Source organism: Telopea speciosissima, chromosome 7 (assembly GCF_018873765.1).
Source record: "Telopea speciosissima isolate NSW1024214 ecotype Mountain lineage chromosome 7, Tspe_v1, whole genome shotgun sequence".
NCBI lineage: Eukaryota > Viridiplantae > Streptophyta > Magnoliopsida > Proteales > Proteaceae > Telopea > Telopea speciosissima.
This window is the reverse complement of record NC_057922.1, coordinates 57,322,696-57,343,788: the sequence shown is the minus strand read 5'-3', so window position 1 is coordinate 57,343,788 and position 21,093 is coordinate 57,322,696. Positions and strand designations below refer to the sequence as shown.

The following is a 21,093-nucleotide window of genomic DNA, read 5'->3' as shown; positions in this document are numbered from 1 at the left end:
AAGTTATCGCCTAACCGCAAGCAATGCGTACACATATAGATAGATAGATGGTCCAGCAAAAATTCGCACTCAGATTTGGTTTGTGATCCATTCTAGAATCTAGCCAACTAACCATACATGTGTAGGCCATGTGTAGGGTAATGTGAACTGTTTAAAATTTTTTTTTTCCTTTTTTAGTAATTAGCACAGCCTAACTTAGGTAGCGCAACAAAATGCAAAGCCTAATGTGGGCATCTTTTTATTTTCGGTGAGACTCCCCCTTTTATTATTATTATCAGGGTGATATTCAGAGCATGGTTTTAAGAATCGGTATCTATCGGTATCAAATCAGACGTATCAGCTGATTTTATCAGTATTGATCGATCATGACATCGACTGTGACTGATATCAATATCTGACTAATATGGATGGATTGATTGATAGATACAATACAAGATAGTTTTTCTCAAGAATTTTTTTTTTTTTTTTTTTGACTTAAGAATCGGATTGACGTGTATCAGTATCGTATATCAGTGGTAACACCGATACTGTGTACTAAATCCATGGTCCGAACCGAGACTAACTAAGATGTGCACGGGTCGTCGATAAAATGTCGTCATTTTTTCTGATCAATTCTATAGAAATGTCGTCATTTGATTGCCATAGGAAGCAACACAGACATACTCCCTCCATCAAGATCAGCTTCCCATCACATACAAATAGTAGCGGTGGATTGATGGAAAGAAACACAAGAAATTACAAAGCTCGATCAGGTAATTAACATTCTTTCAAGTTTTTTTATGTTCTGTTTGAAGATCTGATCTAATGGAGTTCGATTCATTGCCAGAAGATTGTTTGTCCTACGTTATATCATTGACGTCTCCTCGAGATGCTTGTAGATTGGCTTTGGTTTCTTCTTTCTTTCAATCAGCTTCGGAATCTGATTCTGTGTGGGAGAAGTTTATACCTTCTGATTTTCTAGAAATCCTCTCCAGATCTGTATTTTCAATTCCATTTTCTTCTAAGAAACAACTCTACTTCAATCTCTGTAATCCAGTTCTGCTCGACGGTGGCAAAAAGGTAAAACCCTAACTAGACTTTTTCCTACTTCAGTTTTTGCTGTTCTTAATTTCCTCCCCACTGTGGCTCCAATGTAATCAAATATATTGATGTCAATGGCAGATTTTCTGGCTAGAGAAATCAACTTGCAGGAAATGCTATACTTTGTTAGCAAGAGAACTTTCGATTACTTGGGGGAGCAATCCATTATACTGGAGTTGGAAATGTCTACCTCAGCATTCTCAATCAAGGTTCAAATCCTTTTCTGTCTCCAATTCCCTTCATTAAGATTCAATTTTGTTCTTAATTTCACAATTTGATTGTTTAATTGGTTTCAAATGTACAGTTTCTTAGAAGTGGCAGAGCTCCGGACTATCTGGTGGTTAGAAATACAGGGGAAGATCGCTGCTTCCATGTTATCTCCCAAGACGAATTATGCAGCTTATCTGATAGTGAAATTTGCGGAACGTGCTTATGGGCTTGATACACTTCCATCTGAGACATCAATCCAAACCAGTAGCAATCAATGGAAGAGAGGCAGAGCTCACCTACGTTTTGGTAATGAACAGAAACGGTCATTAGAGCAGCTTTATTTTTTGCATCGAATTCAAGTATTGAGGTCATCAAGGGTTGGTAAAGAGGAAGAAGAGCATGTTCCTCGTGAAAGAAGTGATGGATGGATGGAGGTTGAGCTAGGGGAGTTTTTCAATGATGGGGTTGATGGAGGAGAGGTGAAGATGAGTTTGAAGGAAGTTAAGGGTCATCACCTTAAAGGAGGACTAATTGTCCAAGGAATTGAGATTCGGCCCAAATGTTTGAAACAATCACTGTAATTAAGATTCTGCAAGTATATATCTGGTTTTCGAATTTGAGGGTCGATTCTAGGGTTTTTGGGATCGATTTCGATTTTGGATTCCGAGTACAAAATCTTTGAATTTACATAATTTTTAGCATCAAGTTTTTTTGTACGCATAAAGGATGGTTCACCCACCATCCTAGGGTTTTTGTATGTTTTGAAAGCCTCCTCTCGATATCTTTTTCTATCCTCTCCTGCCCCACGGTGATTGAGATCCTATTCACCTTGGAAGGAAGAAAAACTTGGTTCTATTTTTTATTACCTAAAAACATCTGTATGTCGTCATAATAGTAACTTAATATCTTTGTTGGAAAAACAGAATTGTGGTAAAGGGTGTCAATAAGAAAATCCTATATTTAATTGGGGTTGAGATGTGAAAGATGTAGTCATAGTGCTAGCTGGTGATGGTCAAGTTTCTAATGGAATCCCATCCCAAAAAAAAAACAAAAAAAAGAAGTTTCTAATGAAATTAACTGAACCTATATTTACACAAAAGTTGATTAAGATGGGTTGACCTAATAAGTTTATCTCGGTGGCCACCAATTGTAGCCACGGGGTAAGATGATTGATAATTTCGATCATTGGATAAATAAGTTGATTAGATTAGCCGCATGTTAAATTTTAGGACCTAATACAATCAATTACACTCCTATGTATTTTCATACATCCTTCTATTTTTGGACTATTCATATATGCCCATGCAATCTCTGCATTTGCGACCATGAACAATAGGTTGTGGGCTGGAGTTGACAATAATCGTATAGTCCAATCATGAGGTGATCTCACCAAAGAATTCCTTTTCTAAGCGTGAAGGAAAACTTTTGCCTAATGAAATAGTTTGCTTAATATCTTGTTCTTTTCTCTTACGAGAGAAACGTAAGAGAATATTTTATAAGGAGAATGTTCTCTGTGTCGTAGCGTAGGCTGCGTCCAAACACATGGGCCTGTCACTCAGGGGGGCATGGTGGTCATTGCGTTCACCCCCATGTATCTGGGCGTAGCCTGCGCTGCGGCACAAAAGACAGCACTCCTATTTTTTATTAATAAAATGAAGAGAATAAGATTACTATGCCATTGTGCACATATTTGCACAAGCCCACTCATATCCAACCTGTGGATCCCACACTCTATCTCCTCATTAAAATTCCTTTACAAGACGTTTTGATTTCCTACCCTTCCTCCTCGTTGATGAAAAACTATACTTCGGCATCATAACAATCATGTGTTTTTTTTGTAAGGAAAAAACTCGCTAATATGAAAATGAAACGGAAGTAACATAACATAAAAATTGAGTGGCAGCTTCCCTTCAGTTACGGTGTATGGAGAATCCTTTGCTTATGGATTTGATGTTAGAATTAATTAGGTTGAACAGATCGCTTTAGGTTTGAACAATGAAAAATCCTAACCATAATATCTCATATCAACCTATAACACAACCATTAATGAAGATAAATAGAGGGAAGATTTAATGTACTTTGCACCTATTATGTTGATGAAGAACAATAGAATAATCCTTGTATCGTTGCCCTTGATGGATTAAGTCTTGAAGGGATCTTCGACAGTCTCTCATTCTTCACACCAAGAGAATACTTTTTCTTATGGGAGAAAAGAGAAAGTGAATGATCGTGACTGTAGGGACCCTCCTTATTAATATTGATAATTGTATCCTAAAACCCAAACTCACTTCCACAATGAGTTAGATTAGTTCATCTTTATAAACCGGGTGACATGTTTAAACCAACCCATGTATTAAGATCCCCATCTAAAGATTGGGCCTAATAATTAATTAAGCCCATAAAATGACCTTGAAAATTTCTTACATTTGAGTGTCTTAGAATAGATATAAAAAAGATGCAGAGGGCATTATGAATTACGTATAATAAGAATAAAATAATAATAATTCTAGATAGATGGATGGTTCAGTCTGGTGTAGGAACATTTTCCCTATAAAACTAAGCAATGCAAAAGGTGTTGAATAGTCCAAATATTTTATATTTTTGACCATAACTTTGTATTAGAGAAGAGACGCATCCTCCATGACAAGTTCCTCAAGCAAAACCAAACTTGAAAATCTAAAATTTAATTAAATACATCTGCATCGCATAGAACACCTCTCCAGCAAGATGAACCCCCCAAAATTTTTCTTTTTTCGTATAGAAAGCCAACAAAGTTGTCTTCAATAATCATAGATTTCTCCATCCCATCGGTAGCTTGCCCCAAATGTCCTTGAAAATTGAAATTCCCATTCAAACTGATTGCAAGTTGTGTAATGGTATGGAAGACAGCGTATTATTGCGGTCAATGACTCGATGCTTCTTTCTTTTTATATAACATCATCATCATCATCTTATGTTATAAACAATTGATCTACATGTTGGGTCATTATCCCATTCCCACCTTGACCACTCTCCCTTGGGTGAGCGGGGAATTTTCATGTACGTAAGCGTACGTGAACGATTTATAATCGTTCAAATAGAATCCAATCTGTGAGAATATTCCATCTAAACGACTATGAATTGTTCAAGTACATTCACATACGTGAAGATTCACCGGACTTTGCTCTAGTTACCTCTTTCTTAGTCACTCCCCAAGAGAGAACTTTTCTCGTTGTTATAGAAAGAGTATTCCAAAGATACAAAACACAGAATAAAATAATCTAAAGATCAACGTTTTAGAATCAATTTTGGAATGCGTAAATTCCAATTCCTTCCATCATCATCCATTTAGGAAGTTCAACTCGCAAGTCCCAACAATGATATATATGTAGAAGAAGTTTGTGGTAATACCAGAGACGTCATACCAAACTATCCTAGTTGAACGGAGGTTAATTCGGAGCCATAGCCGGTTGAGTGTGGGATTAAAATCCTCTGTAGTGAGGGCATCTGGCGTTGCATTATAGTGCGATCCTGGGAGCTTAACACGTGGAAGAAGTTTCATCCAATGGTGTGAATTTGATGCTAGAAATTTTTTTTTTGTCTTTCTTCTTGAGCTCGGCACTATTTGATGTCGCATCTTCTACATGTTGAGTTCTCAAGCCCCCACTGCAGTGCATCGCAAGATTAGGGCACTGCAGAGGATTTTGTTCCTTGAGCGTGGCCTCCTTGTATGTCTCACGTTAAGGATTTGGATCCTCTGTGGCTTAGAGTTGAGCGGCTATCGTACTATGCTCAACTCACAGGCCACCACATGGAATTAATGCCGATCCAATGGTTGGTAGTGGTCTGACATTTTTTTAATTCTGAACAACAATTTAAAATTTTGAATTGTCACCATCTATTAACTATTGGATTGGTATTAATTCTACGTTACAACCTTTGATTTGAACGCAGCATGATGATCACTCAACCCTAGACCACAGACGATCCATAACCATCCAGGTAGCCACTCTTGACTTGGCTTTCTAAAAAGTAGGAAAGCTGGGCGTAGGGGGTGGTGATGGGCTTAGTCAGCTCACACTTGTTAGTCTCAAAGCTCAACGCAATTCCCTGCTATCTTTGAAGATATTTCATTCAAACATGGATCGTTACAAAACCAAGCAAACCCATCATTCGCCGATCATACTAAATTATATGTTCCCTTCGTAAATTAGTTTAGGATATAATTTATTTTTAAGTATTATTAAATATAAATAGTCGCTTTGGCCGAGTGGTTAAGGCGTGTGCCTGCTAAGTACATGGGGTTTCCCCGCGAGAGTTCGAATCTCTCAGGCGACGAATTAATATTTTTATTTTTTTTCTTCATTAACCATAAATATACTCTCATGGCCCTTGCATTGAGAGCCACTCCTCCCCCCTTAAGGCCGTATGTATTGTAGTTTTTTTTTTGGGATGAATATATATATATATTGTAGTTGTTGCCGTCTGAAAACGCAAGAGGGATTCAGATCTTCTACGGCCCAGAGATTTGGGGGGGGGGGGGGGAGATTGAAAGAAAAGAAGCTAAGCTTGGAACCAGGGTCACCCTTCTTCTTCTTGGCTTCATTCGCCTGATCTTCTCCCTTGGTCATTGAATGATCCTATTTTACAAGATGTTTTTTTTATGCCTTTTTACATGGAAACAGATGGAGCCTTACTAGAACAGCAATCTCATTCAACATGTCATTGATCTCTGTACTCATAATAAATTTTAGGGTAAGAGATCGCTGCTTGATCGTGTAGCATTGTAGCCCTTGCACTAGTGCAGTGGCCAATGAGAGTCCGCACGGGGGTATCAAGACAGATAATATTTTTTATTTAAGGAGGGGTTGGATGATAATTTTGCATGCTCCTATGTCTGGGCGCAAGAACCACGTGACCAAACAACATTCTTTTTCCCCAAATTTAAAACTTTTTTATTAATGATATCAAAATCTTATCCACTAGAGAACTAAAACCAAGAACTTGAATTTGGAGTTGGGCATGTGGGGGATATATTCACAATTACAGTCCAACCTTGGTATGTGCATTCATCCACTATAACCAAATCTAGGCAAAGTTACTTTTATACCTTCCAAGGAAAAAATAGTGTGGTAAAGTAGATAACAAGCTTCAAGGATGGAAGTCCAAGCTTCTCGCTCACACTGGAAAGCAGGTTTTGCTACGGTCAATTGTCTTTTTTATGTCTAATTATGCTAGTACGTACGTCAAACTATCGGTTTCCTATCATAATCATTTGAGGCAGGTGGTATCAAATTTCTTTTGGGGTTAGACAAATGGGAAACCAAAGATGCATTGAATTTCTTGGGATCAATTTTGCCAAATGAAGGAGTCAGGTGGATTGGATTTCCGTGATCCTTCTGTACATAATAGTGCTCTCTTATCCAAGATTGCTTGGTGTTTATGCATGGTCCGATAATAATGGTTTGCTTGCTTGTTTCTTAAAATCTATTTATTATCTGCATTGTTCCTTACTAAATGCGAAGGAAGGTAATATTCCAAGTTGGGGCTAGAGACGTATTTTAGAAAGGATCATGGTGCTAAACCAAGGATTATGTTGGCGTATTGGAGATTGGCAATCAGTTGACATTTGGACAGATCATTGGGTGCCTTCCAATAAATTCTATAAGGTACTAAGACAAAGCCCTGATTTTTGCCCCTTTTATATGGTGAGTGATCTTATTGACCATAAAAATATGAAGTGGAATATAGATCTACTAGACACTTTAATTTGTCCTTCAGATGTGGTTAATAAATTACAGATCCAACTTCCTTTATTTCCAAACTTTGACAAGCTTGAATGGATGGCTTCAAAGAATTGGTGTTTTTCAGTGAAAAATACGTATCACATGTTCTCTTCACAAAAAACTGATGGTAGGTTCTTAGCTGCATCTACTTCTCGCACTCGTTCTTAATTGATCAAATATTCCATCTGGTGTTTGGAAGAAAATTTGGTATTCAATTACTTTACCAAAGATTTAGCGTTTTTTGTGGAGATCTTACGCTTCAGGTGTTACCACAGCCGATGCCGTGCGACACCGTTATGTCAATATTGATAGTGGATACCACTATTGTGTTAATGTGAAGAGAATCTCTCATATTCTACTTAAATGTCCTTTTGCACGGGCTGTATGGTTTGGAAGTTCTCATGTAAGGATCCCTCTTTGTCCCAATGGATTCAAGCATGACATTCTATACCATCTTCGGACAAGGTGACCAAATGGGAAGTGGTTTCACATTGTACCTCCATATGTTGGATTTTATGGAAAGATTGTATTGATGTTTTTGGGTGAAGTAGATGGACTCCTCAAGAAGTTATCCGATCTTCTCTCTTGGATTTTTTAGAGATTGTATGAAATCCCAAACTGCCTCTGATACACATCAGATTTCATTACTTGTTGCTTCAACAAATTCAGTATCTTAGAGTACGCCAAGTATAGGCCAGGTGAAAATAAATTGTAATGCATCTTTACCTTTAAATGAGTTTGCATGTGGTATTGAAATAATCTGCTGTGACTGTATTGGTCATCCTCTTCACGTGGTATTGATTCTAGCGTACTTTGGTGATATTGCTTTGGGTGAGGCTTTGGCAATTCAACATTCTTTACTTGAAGAAGTTTCTGAAGGTTACGATCGGATTATTATTGAATCGAATAACGAGAGTATAATCTCATATTTGCAAGGAGGGTTGCACTCTTCACCACTCTCTTTGCGTACCATCTTGGAGGATGCTATACATCTATCTTCTTGTTTTGAAAGTTGTATCTTCTGTTCTGATCCAAGGGAAATTAACAATTGTGCTGACTCCTTGGCAAGGAAGGCCCTATTGGTAATGTGCACGATGGTGTTGCCTATTTTCGATCCATTGCTAATGAATTTATGTGTCCTACAGCCATGAGCTTTCACGTTTTCTAAATAAAGTGCTTTACAAACAAAAAAAAAACAAAAAACAAACTAAGGCTCTCTTTGGTATCATTTTTCATTTTCATTTTCTGACAAATTTTCATGTGTTTGGTATCATTTTTTAAACTTGTTTTTATTTAAAATAAGTAAAAACACTCCCAAAATGATAATAGACTCACGAGTCTATTATGGATTATGACCAAAAACATTTTTTCCTTCATTTTTTGCTCTTTAATGAGCATGTGCTCCTAAGTCCCAAAATGAGGGGTAAAATAGACATTTGGTCGTTAAAATTGAAAGGCAAGTCCCTCCTCTTCCTTCTTCTTCCTGCAACGAGAACTCTGATTTTGTTCATTTTTTGAAACATAGAATTTCCATGGTGTTGCGACTGAAGGAAAAGTGGCAACGTCTCTCTCGCTAACATTCCCCCCCTTTTCCGTGGTGTTGCGACTGAAGGACCTAGGTAGCTAGCAGCTCCGCCCAAGGGACTCAGGGTTATGATCGGTGGTGGTGGTCGTTGGGTTCCAATAGTCTTGCGCGGCTCAAGTAGGTTTAAGCCCCCCTTTTATCCTTGACCCTCTCCTACCTCCTAACCCTTTTACCCATCTCTGATCCTTCAACCCACTAGAACCCATCTCAATCTCAATCTCATGGTGTGGGACAAACAGTGGACCATTAATAAGAAGATAATTGATCCAATATGTCCTAGGCATACCACAGTCGTTGAAGAAGAACATGTGATGTTGATTTCGTTGAAGCAACATGTGATGTTGATTTAGGAACTCTGGTTCTCTTCAATTTTACTGTTTAGAGTTGATTTGGGAAAGAAGATAGGTGATTAGAGAATTTCTTCACCCATTTGTTAAAAAATGTAATAAAAATTATTTACACATAGGTAGTTACCAAACTTATTTTTTATTCTACAACCTATTATGTTTAGTAGTTACCAAACAATTTTTCATTTTTGATCAAAATGGTTTTTAGTAATGATTTTTTTTTTTAAAAATAGGCCAAAATGAAAATGAAATATGATATCAAAGAGAGCCTAAGCTGCAATTTTATTTTCCTTTTCTAATTTCTCTGCTAAAATAATAGAGATACAAGTTTTTGAATTGATACAGATTTAAATTGATATAGGTTTCAGTTTCACCAGTTCAAGTATTGTAACAACACGGACTAAGCACATATATCCGCCATTCCACGGTCCTTAAAGTCGATTAACCTTTTGGGATTGGTGTGTGGTTTGTGTGATTACACTTTCAACAAACAAAAAAAAAAAAAAAACACGGACTGAGCACAGAAAAGTCACATTAGCTCAGAGATCTCCAACTTGTTCTGCAAGGAAAAGAGCTGTACACTGCTCTACCGTGTCCTCAGGACTGGTGACTGCAAAAAAATAAATAAATAAATAAAAACCATGTAATTAAATTCCGCACAAAACTCTTTCTTTTTTTGGGGGGGTGGGGGGGGGGATGAGGAGTAAAAAAACCAAAATAAAGATGCAACTTTCAAGTTTTAACAGTAGGCTACTGATTATTCTAATCTCTAGTTACAGGAATTCAATATTACAGTGTACACTCGGGTCATTTTTATGATGAAATTCACTTCAAGAGAAGCTACTCCTACAGTGATTAGCCCTGATATTTCACTTTTGGGTGTTTCATCTCACAAACATGATGTGGCCACAGTAGTTAATAGTTATAATCATTGTATGTTTTTTTTATCTACTTGAATTTTTCTTCCATTTGCAAAATAAGAAGGCATTTGATGGTAGCATTCGATTTTAGAAGCAAAGTGATTGAGTAGGCACTTCCCATTTTATAAAACAATTCCTGCTTAGATTTATAAGTAATATTCAAAAATGAAATATTTGAGTTTCAAAGCACAAGAAAGTAGATCATTCACTATATATCTCACCAAGGAACTTCTGACAATCAAAGAAGCAAAGGTACTGTGGAGGAGAGAGAGATTCTGTACATGCCAACTAGAGAATTTGTAGGTTCAAGTAAGAGTCAATGTTCTTAGGTTTTCTGGGCAGATGATTGGGTTTCAAGACATACTGATAGTTGGAGGTTTGTCTGTCTGTTCAAATTATGGTGATTGTTGGAAGTTGGCATTGGCCAGCTTAGAACCATAAATCTGGCAAAATAAACTGTGGCGCAAATTAATCGCGTTTGACTAAGTTCGTGTTATTCTTGACTCAAATCATTCCTGTGACAACTCAAACCTCCTTTACCAGACAGAAATACATGCACAGATTGTTCTACAAATATGTGTTCCAGAAAGTAAGAATTCTAGGTCTAGCATTTCAGAATATGAAAAAGCCTAGCAATTAGAGGAAAACTCGGAAGTCCATAGGGCCATGTTACCCTTCATGTGGAAGAGAAAACATTAAAAAATATATCAATTAGGATGATTCATATGAGAGCTAACCTGTGTGACCCATTGTTTGGTCAGATTCATAAATTTCATAGTCATTTCCTCCCTGCGAAAATAAATAAACAAAAGCAAATAAATAACTTAAGTTCTTAAGTTGAAAGAATGTTACCAGAAAAGTATGAATAGAATGAAATGGGAACAAGCAAACATCATGACACCTTCAACCAGAAGTGCATAACTCAAGAATAAAGATAGTCATATTTGTCTCACCTCGTAAGTTTTGTCCCCAAAGAAGTGAATTTCCTGAAAATCATCAAGGTATCTTAAGCAGAATGTTTTGTCCCATCCATTGGGGAATACCTGTCATATTAACTTTTCTGATTAAATTGTTCATATTTTCTTTCCATGTCCATCAATTATTCAAGAACCACAGATGCAGGAACCAAGATCAACATTCACTCACATCGAAACTTATCTGTCCTCCAATGGAGTATGTCAGATTGAGGTGAGCAAACTTCTCTCTGAGCACAGAAACCATTTTTGACCGTATACTGCGCACCTGAATATATTATGGTCCATAAGTATGGATTCAATCACCTGATGACAAGATTTCTTCTAATGAAAAAAAAGGAGGATCATGTAAGGTGTATATACCTTGTCATACTTTTCAAACTCAACCCGCTCTTCTTGACTGCAATTTCTCCCTATTGGTGATACATTAAGCATCCCACTCCGAAACTCAATGAATGTTCCCCTGGAAAAGTTAATCAAAAATGAAAATATTATTTTAAACTTGACTTGACTTGCACAAAGAAAGATTTTTCAATTTTCACTAACCTCTTTATTGGGATATCCAAGTCTGCAATATAATGAAGTGTAAAATTAATGAATTCCTGCATTGATCAAAATAAACGATGATGACAATAAATTCAAGCACAAGTTTGCAATCATTCACAGAACTGCAGTTACAAAGAGGAATCTAGGTACCTTCTCAGGGGACACTAATAGTTACCTGCGCAAGGAATATCTGCACATTGTATACATGCAACCGAATAGATCATTCATCTTCATGGAATCTTGGACATCCCTAGTGTCCCAACCAGTTGACTGAACCATCTGTTTGACATTTTTCCTCAGAATTGATTGTGATTATGTGACGTCAAGAGAATGGTAGGTTGGATGGTCATGATCAATTGATGGGCCAATCTTTGCATTTTAACTTTCATTGGTTGCACCTAAACAAGTGTTCAAATGTGCAATTTGTAGACTGTTACATGCATGGCTTTGCATGCAAGCCAGTTGTTTAAGTGTATGTAGGGCATTCTATCGTGTAGTTAATGGGTGTAGTCATCTAGTAGTTAGCGTAGTTAAATGGGGAAATGGGGAGTTGGATGGGCGGACCAGGCGGTTAACTTAGTAGTGATGTACATGGTTAACCAGTTATATGTAACTACTTGTAACTATTTGAAAGCAATATAAATAGGCCTAAAGAGGAAGGGAAGGTAGACTTTGAATGACAAAAGGATTCCTATAATTTCTCTTGGAGAAGGAGGCAAGCTTCCTCAATTACGCCAAGACATCATGGGCCTCATGACTTCGTCCATAAGCCATATTCTATCCTTTTCCCTATTTTATCTCTTCCCTTCACCCGTGCATGCATCAAGTGGTATCAGAGCCAGACAAAGTGGAGCCAATGGTGGTGGAAGCTCGTACGGGTTGTTCTCGAAGGAGTTTCTCCGTCCACATGGGCTTCACCTTCTGCAAAGAGCACGAATGCAATTTTCAATTGATGGATTTCTTCTTCATGATAGCGCGGGCTCACTGGCTTTTATTTGTCTTTGGACACAAGGACTAGTTTTAAGGGGGATGGATTGTTATAAGCATGGCGTTGCATGCATTCTTTTTGTTTAAGTGTACGTTGGGAATTCTATCATGCAGGTAATGGGTATATTTATTGAGTGTAGTTGTCTAGTAGTTGACGTAGTTAAATGGGGAGTTGTATGGGTGGTTACATTAGTAGTGATGTACGTGGATAACCATTTATATGTAACTACTTGTAACTATTTGAAAGCCATATAAATAGGCCTAAAGAAGAAGGGAAGGTAGACATTGAATGACAAAAGGATTTCTATAATTTCTCTTAAAAAAGGAGGCATGCTTCCTCAATTAAGCCAAGATGTCATGGCTTTGTCCATAAAGCCAAATTATATCAATTTCCTGATTTATCTCTTATCTCTATGCCCCTATTTTATATCTTTCTATTTTCTCTTCCCACCACACCGTGCATGCATCATATACCCACTTATTGTTCCCCTAAGAGGGTACCTTTTCCTCCATTTACAAATAGTAAAAAGTCTGCCTGCAGGAAGCAAAGCAAGGGCCTCACCTTTAGTTTTTCTTCTCCAAGGAATGACTTTAAGCTCTGCAGTACAAAAGGAATCCAATTACAAGGATAGTTCTCGGAGTAAATACATAAGAAAGCAGGTTGCATCATGAAGAATTCTAGCTTTAGTCAAGAGGAATCAATATTATTAACTGGACCCAGAAAACTAAAATTAAAACTGCATCACCAATTTTTGTTCCCACTATCCAACTTTTATCCATTTTGCATAGTTGCTGACTGGAGCTGTGCTACGCCATGTTAAACTTACATGTGATAGGCCTTGCAGAAGAGTTCCACCAGAAAGGATGGTTAAGCATTTAATTAATTATGGGATAAAATCCTGCCACACAATCAGCACAAATGGTTTAGATGTTCCATGAGTATGGGTAATTTATACTTATGAAGCAGGCTTCAAAGGTATGCTGTTGAAAATGTGGCATGGTTCCCATATAAATTAGTTCCATACTGTGCAAATTGTCTGGCAGAACAGTTTTATAAGTCTGATAACTAGCTTTAGAACTTCACTACAAATATTTCTTGCTATTAACTAGGATACAGTACCTGACTACCAATAAGCTTCCCATCTTTGTGAGCCACAAGACCATTTTCAGAAAACACATAATCATAGTCATCAATAACTGCAAGAGATTCATCAGAATAAATAACTGCATTACAAGATATATTCATAAGGTTTAGATGTAAAAGGTAGTAGCATCAATGGTTAAGTATTTATCTGAAGATCTGTCAAGAACTATCACACACACACACACAAAAAAAAGAAGGATGCCACAGGCTATGAAGTTAAGTTTAACTATGTTGACTGTGTGAAGTAGAGAAAACGTCACAGGACTTGGCAAAACTAAATCTCAGGGTATGAATTGAATGAATCCTACCCCTAGTTCAATCTCGGTTCTATTTGATCAAAACAATAAATCATATAATTGAAGAAGAATTAAAGGGAAAGTGCGCCATGCTAGTTTATGGTAAATGCCAATCTTATAACTGTTTCTGAAAACAAAATTTCAAGTGTTATGAATCAGATGACATTTCAAGTAAAAGTTGGACAGTGGTAAACAAAATATGGATGACTTGGGCCCCTCCTTATTTCCAATCTTTCCTCTTCATACATTATGACCCTCCCCAGACCCTGCAGTGGCGGTAGCCTCGTGCACTGGGTACGCCCTTTTTTTTTCCCTCTTCATATATTTATGTTCATTATTTTCTTTTACAGATATTCAATGCAAATTTCCCATTTTGTGTCAAGTGATGCTTGATTAGATTCAATCATAAATTTGACAAATGGTTATGAGGAAGCTAAATTCTGTATTGTTCATCCATCGAAGATAAATAATAAGACACTTACTTGCCATCCAATCTTCTCCCCTGAGGACATTTATGAAATTTCAGTCCAAAGAGGTGAAATCTTTCCTCTTTCTTTCTCCAAATTAAAATCTTATAAAGTACTGCAAGAGATCAGGCCTTCAAAAGCCTCCCAAAGCTGTAATACATATATTTTATTGACTTGAGGTTTCACTTGATTCAAAAATTCTTGTCACCATTTACAAGGTTTGAGAAATTAATATCTAAGATTTTTTTGAGGGGGGGGGGGGGGGACAGCATAAGATGGTAATAGTGCATAATCCACAGGAATGTCCCTCAACACCTTCCTCCTCCCTCCAAAAAAAAAAGAAAGAAGGGGGGCAAACAAAGCTGACAGAGGCAACAATAGGTCACACCTCTGTTAGAGGTACATTCATTCTCCCCATTAGTTATCTAACAATAATTAAAAAGTAATAGTAACAGTAACAACACAAACAAGATAAAGTGCTTGTTACTTCATATTTTATACTTCCAGAAAGCAATGTTAATGGGTAAAAGAAAAACAAAATCAAAAGCTTTTTAAGTAAAAAAACAGTGAAAATTTTGCTTTGTGTTGACATGGGAAATGAAGCTTTAAATGCGAAACCAAACTCAATTGGTTGTAGGAAAATATGAGAACCAATAAAAAAAAATCTAAAGAAAATATGAGTTCCAAAATAAATATTCTAATATTCTGTATTCCTTCTCAATAATTTACATACACATGAAAATCCAAGCCCTAGTATTCTGACCTGTCTTGCCAAGCTGCTCTGATATCTTAACAAGATCTGATCCTCCAACAACACCAACTGTAACAACCTGCCATCAAAAGAAAGCTGTTAGCACTTGAGAATGGGATGTACTCAACAATGATGTTCACAAAAAGAATCCAAATACAGCACAAGGAATCATTATATCATGGTAATTCTTTTTGAATGAAAGATTATATCAATTGAGTACCTCCCGAAGTTTCCGCATGAAATCTAACAACTTTGGAGTCGCTACCTGGGAGTGAGTGAGATAAATTAACCAATATTCAGTACATTTATAAAAAAAATGGGCAAAACTATTCAAAACAGCTTGGCCTAGCCCAAATGATGAGGTAGCAAAAACCAGTTACGAAAAGACGGTGGTTTTGCACCCCCTTTTAATAGGTAGTGTTCCAGTTAGTAACTAACACCAATAAAAAAAAACTGGTCAATTTTTGCATCTGTTTGATTCACCAGCCCAAGTCAGTATTCAGACAATTGGACTGTATAAGCCAGGAGGGGTTGAATTTCAGTCGTGTTCATGAACACAACTGAGATAGATCATATGTAGTTTTGATCCCTCATCAAGATCCAAAGATCAGCATATAGGTTATACTTAATTGTGATTGATATCCAGAAGAAAATTAAATTGCAATCTGTCATATGGATCAAGTCACATGACTGCTTACAAAGAAAACAAACATAAAAAATCATACCTTTCTTGGAGCAGTAAGTGTTCCATCGACATCAAATAAAGCAATCAAACCTGTCTTCCTCCTAGCCATTGTTATAATAAATCCTGACATCAACACGACAGAACTATTTAGCTGCTAAAATAATATCGTCAAACAGTTGGCGTGCAACAGCTCAAAACGTTAACAGATATGCATCTGAAATCAGCGGGATCAACAAGTTTGGCCAAGTCCAGAATTAACCAATGATATTGCATTACTGCATGCGAACTTGGAGACAAAGGATCAACTCAGTTCATTTTGTTTCCCACGCACCAAACCAATGCTTTCATTCGAAAGCATTATGTCCAATTAATTGAACAATTCAGACGATCTACCAATTGATTAAAAACAGAGTAGTTTCTGAGAATCGGAATCGTTAGCAATGCAGATCAGAGGACAATAAAAGAATAAAACAAGGAAATCCAAGTCGGATAAGAGAAAACATGAATTGAGTTGTGAACTAATACCAGATAGAGATCTACATTAAGAGTTTAAGAATTGTTAACAAAGAACTGGTCAAAGGAAAAAGAATTGAAGAACGAATTACCTGCAAAAATGTTGTGAGCAATCAAATAAGTTGGAGTTAAATGCTTCCCAGTTATTTGATAGACTTCTCTGCGCTGAAATCCAGAGAAATGGTTTGTAGATCTAATGAAAAAGCCAGGGAGTTCCCACTTCCCGGGAGGCTTGCATAAACTAAATTCATAATAAAATCTGTTCTCAATTCAGTGATTATCTATTTATCCATCTCAGGAATTGAAGTCCGGTTTGGTCGGATTGCTTCAACCTGGCTAAACCGAATATAGACCTATGATCGACCCGTCCAAGAATTTGAATACTAAAAGACTGCACGAACCCGGACTGGGGTTTTAGGAATCGGTATTATATCAATCTCAACCGATATCGATCCGGATCGGTCCGTATCTGGATTGGACAGATTAACCCCTGTATTCTTCAAAAAATCAAATGTTTTTACATTTTTACCTTTGTTTCGTACCGATCTATGGTATGGATTGGTCAGGAATCAGCATCGGTCTGCATAGATACTGATAAGAAATGGCCGAGCCGATACCAATTCCTCAAACTGTGAGCCGATAGATCATTCTTCTCTATTTTATTTCTTAGGTACTTTGGACAATTAATAGAGTTCTATCAAAGAAAAGCAGTGTTGCTCACATCATATAGTAATTGCTCAATTTATAATCTAATTGGACATTGTTATGGGCAATGAGAGTATTTTCATTTCTTTTCAATCAATTAAACATAGATATTTAGATTGAAATATCCAAAATCTTTTATTTTTCATCACAAAAAATGAAATGGTTAATCTGATATGCATATTCTTTTATTAGAAGAAAAAAAAAGTTTCTTCCACAGTTTTTTTATCCTAATATTCATATGGACAGTGCTGCAAGAAAGTAGATTTCTGAAATTTTATTTTTGTAGTTTATTGGCTCACCATGTATTAGACTTTTCAGTCAATACATCATATTATTTGTTGAAATCTAATTTTTAGAAGGATTTTACAAAATATTAGTCCTCTATTTTTGAGTTATATGAAAATTTAATTTAGGGCTTTTTTGGTATCATTTTTCATTTTTATTTTCTAACAATTTTTCATTTTTTCATGTGTTTGGTATCACTTTTGGAACTTGTTTTTATTTAAAATAAATGAAAACACCCTCAAAATGACAATAGACTCATTATGGATTATGGCCAAAACATTTTTTTCGCTCAAGTTAATGAGCATGTGTTCATAAGGCTAAAAAATTGAGGGTAAAGTAGACATTTGCTTTTTATTTTAGAAAAGCCCCCTCCTCTTCCTCCTCCTTCCAAACATGAAAAACCCTGCACAGAACCAAACCACACCCACCTTCCGAGTTCCGACGTGGGTGAAGAAATCACTTGGAGAGGCCGTCGGCCATAGATGAGTTGGAATCACATAATGGGAAATGAAGCCTGCAAACCCAACAAAAAACCCACAATGAGACAAAATTACAGTATTATCCAATGCTACAAATTCAGAAACCCTAACTGTATCTTCTTTTCTAGATGAGAAGATTGAGAGAGAATCAAGAAAGAGCATAATCTGGACCGAATATTTTCATACCGAATCTGACCCATCTCTATCTATTATGCTTGATGTGACTCTACTTCGATCACTTGGAGAGGGGAAGCAAACAAGAAAATTTTGTTTGATTTCGCTATGAACCTGGATTGGAGGAGAGAAATAGGAGAGAACTCTGCCCCCATCTTGAGAGAAGGAAATGTAAAACACGGAAGGTGAAGTTTTTGCGCCTAGTTGCAGGTTCCTCTACGTTTGGATGTGGGTGTTATCTGAGTTCTGAAATGATAAATCGCAGGACTTCTCAAGCGGTTCATCAGTCAAGCTCAAAGACACCGTCGGTCAGAGATGACAGCGTAGAACCCCAAAACTGTAAACATTGAACTTCTCATAAGAAATGGAATTGGGAAAGAAGATGGATGAAGAGAGAATCTCTTCACCTACCACTTAAAAAATGTTATGAAAATTATTTATGCATAGGTAGTTACTAAACGGTTTCTCATTCTATATTCTTTTATGTCTAGTAGTTAACAAACAGTTTTTACTTTTTATCAAAAATGATTTTTGTTAATGACTTTTTTTTTTTTTTTTAAATAGGCCATAAACAAAATAAAAAAATGATACCAAAGAGATCCTTAGAGAACCAATCATACGCCTCTACCGTCTAAAGGAATTTTTCTTTAATGATTTTTCGGCAATGAAAACAATAGACAGTTAAAACAACAATTTCTTAACTATTGGATAGATGACTATTGGATAGATGGGGAGAGCATTTTGGATTAATCATCTTGTTCTAAAGCCAAGCTCATTTATAAGAGGCATAATCTCTTGGTTATTTTCCTTGGCTATCCAAAACTTTGACCAAACTTGACTAATATAATGTTTGGGCCAAAACTTGAATTTATGACACAAGTCATTTTTTTTATGGTAAAATTTTCTTGGCACAAGTCAAAGGCAGTTTGACATATATACTGTCTAAATATTAAATTTATATAGCGTCTTTAAGGCTATGTTTGGATGTCAAACAAGAAAAGAAACAACATTATGAGACAAAAATCAAGATGATGCATTGATTGATTTATGTGTCTCTCTCTTTTCAAATTCAATTTTTTTTTTTACATTTTTTCTTTTCTTTTCTTTTCTTGACATTCGAACATAACCTAAGAGACTATCCCATTAAGTAAATATTTGTTTGTCTTGGCTAAGGTAAATGATATGAAAAACACATTCATAGAACTTGTTCACTAGCCAAGTACCATGTGAACATAATCGCTTGGTTTAACTATTAGTGTTGTTGGTGAAGTCTGATCTCAACTTAATCCAATAAGTACTAGTGATTCTTCCTCAATATTGGTAGTCTCCCTTGCCATTGATCTGAACTTTTTGATTGTCATTTATTCTGGGGGCAATTTTATACTTTTAGGGATTAAGGTTTCTCTATATTGTACAAAGCGAGACACTATATACAAGGGGTGAGAGTTTATAATTTTATCATCAAAATAGTAAATCTGTGAGTGTGTGACTCTTTGTGTGTGTGTGTGTGATCTCATTTTTTTGTTTTTGTTTTTCAAATCGTTGTTCTGCTACGGTGTTAATTTCTAATAACTGGTATCAGAGTGAGGTTCAGGAAGCATATCTGAAAGGATTTTTGCTTGAGAGAGAGCAATGATAGAAGATGGCAAAGTGAGGATCAAGAAGTTCAATGGACAGAACTTTCAGTGGTGGAAGATGCAGATGGGAGGACTTCCTTTATCAGAAGGATTTGTAACTACCGTTGGAAGGCAAAAAATCAGACATGATGAAGGATAATAAATGGAAGATTTTAGACAAAAAACTTTGGCTATAGTGAAATTATCTCTCACGTCGCAGGTGGCTTTCAATATCTCCAAAGAGAGTATAACAGTTGGAGTCATGGCAGCCTTAGGTAACTTATGCTAAAACCCTTATGCTTCTAATAAAGTTTTTCTTATGAAAAAAATTGTTCAATATGATGATGGCTGAAAACGTTTCGATTGAAAATCATTTAAATGAGTTTAATATGGTCACTAGTCGATTACAATATGTGAGTGTGATTTCTTATGACAAACTTAGGGATATTCTATTTTGTGTTCTCGGCCAGAAAGTTGGAATAACTTGGAATCGTTATCCTCTCCTGTTACAGCACGGTGCTGTATTGCATCGTGCGGCGACTGCAGAGGCCATGTGCACCATGTGAGACCTGCTGTGCCATATGGCATCTGCAGTGCCGCACGATGCAGTACAACACTGTTGGGTAACCTAGAGGGGGGTGAATAGGTTACCACTAGTGGATTTTACCTCTTTTTCGATTGGTTGCACACTTATATTAAATATAAAAAGCAGAAGTAAATGAGGCACAAGATTTATAGTGGTTCGGCTAACTTAGCCTACATCCACTCCTCTCAACCTTGAGAGAATTCCACTAGTATTTCCCTTTCAATACAATAGGTGGGGAAATGACACCTTTACAACTCTTTTTAACAGGATAAGAGGATCCTTACAATCTTAGTTCCAGGACAAGAGTATCCTTTCAATCTCTTAAGGATGAGAGGGTCCTTGTACTAATCTAAGTACAGTCTAGATTAATACAACAATGCTTTATCAAATCAAAAGCATAAACAAGTAAATACAATAGAAGTTTGGTATAAATACCTATCAAAGAGTAGTGACACTTTTACCCTTTGAGTGATGGTGCTCAATGATATGAATGAGAGTGATGCACCTTGAGTCTCCTAGATGACTCTCCTTGATGGCATGAGTTGGAGAGAGTGGAGAGTTAAGAGCTTGGTAATATCTCTTTGAAGAGCTTGAATTGAATAATTTAGCTCAATGACAAATTCTCACTTTTGTACTTTCTCAAATGTACTATGCACTTTTTCTATCAAAAAGATGTATTTTGTTCCTTGTTTGGATGTGTTTTATAAAGCCAAAAGTTGGAGTTTGTTTGTTCTCCAACGGATATAAAACTGTCATATTTTTAGATCGTGGTCGACCTATAAAGTTGTGGGTCGACCATCAAAAACTAGCCGTTGAAAACTAGCCGTTAAGCCCAAGTTTGGGGTGTAGGTCGATTGTCGTCGACCTATGGATCGACCTACAAGTGTCGGTCGGCCGATCGATAGATCTGTCGGTTGCAACCGACGGCTCTGGAAACAGTGCGTATTTTTTTATATACTGTAGGTCGACCGCAGAGTC

At 36.6% G+C, this 21,093-nt stretch overlaps 2 protein-coding genes and 1 non-coding gene across 3 annotated transcripts; 2 read left to right on the top strand and 1 right to left on the bottom strand.

Moving 5' to 3' along the window:
* The first annotated feature begins 711 nt into the window (after window positions 1-711).
* LOC122666778 (F-box protein PP2-B10-like) lies at window positions 712-17,213 on the top strand. Its single transcript, XM_043862847.1, has 4 exons — window positions 712-1,059; window positions 1,162-1,289; window positions 1,385-1,851; window positions 17,181-17,213. Exons 1-4 carry the CDS (start codon window positions 805-807, stop codon window positions 17,204-17,206), a joined length of 876 nt encoding a protein of 291 aa, XP_043718782.1. The 5' UTR covers window positions 712-804; the 3' UTR covers window positions 17,207-17,213.
* On the top strand, window positions 5,526-5,607 carry TRNAS-GCU. The gene has a single exon. It is a non-coding gene; the product is annotated as a tRNA-Ser (tRNA).
* On the bottom strand, window positions 9,333-15,948 carry LOC122666779 (phosphomannomutase-like). Its single transcript, XM_043862848.1, has 12 exons — window positions 15,798-15,948; window positions 15,293-15,337; window positions 15,085-15,151; window positions 13,535-13,611; window positions 12,977-13,012; window positions 11,428-11,483; window positions 11,245-11,344; window positions 11,054-11,149; window positions 10,861-10,950; window positions 10,645-10,696; window positions 9,500-9,597; window positions 9,333-9,383 (listed from the first exon to the last, which is right to left on the bottom strand). Exons 1-11 carry the CDS (start codon window positions 15,885-15,887, stop codon window positions 9,527-9,529), a joined length of 780 nt encoding a protein of 259 aa, XP_043718783.1. The 5' UTR covers window positions 15,888-15,948; the 3' UTR covers window positions 9,333-9,383; window positions 9,500-9,526.
* Window positions 17,214-21,093: the final 3,880 nt, after the last annotated feature.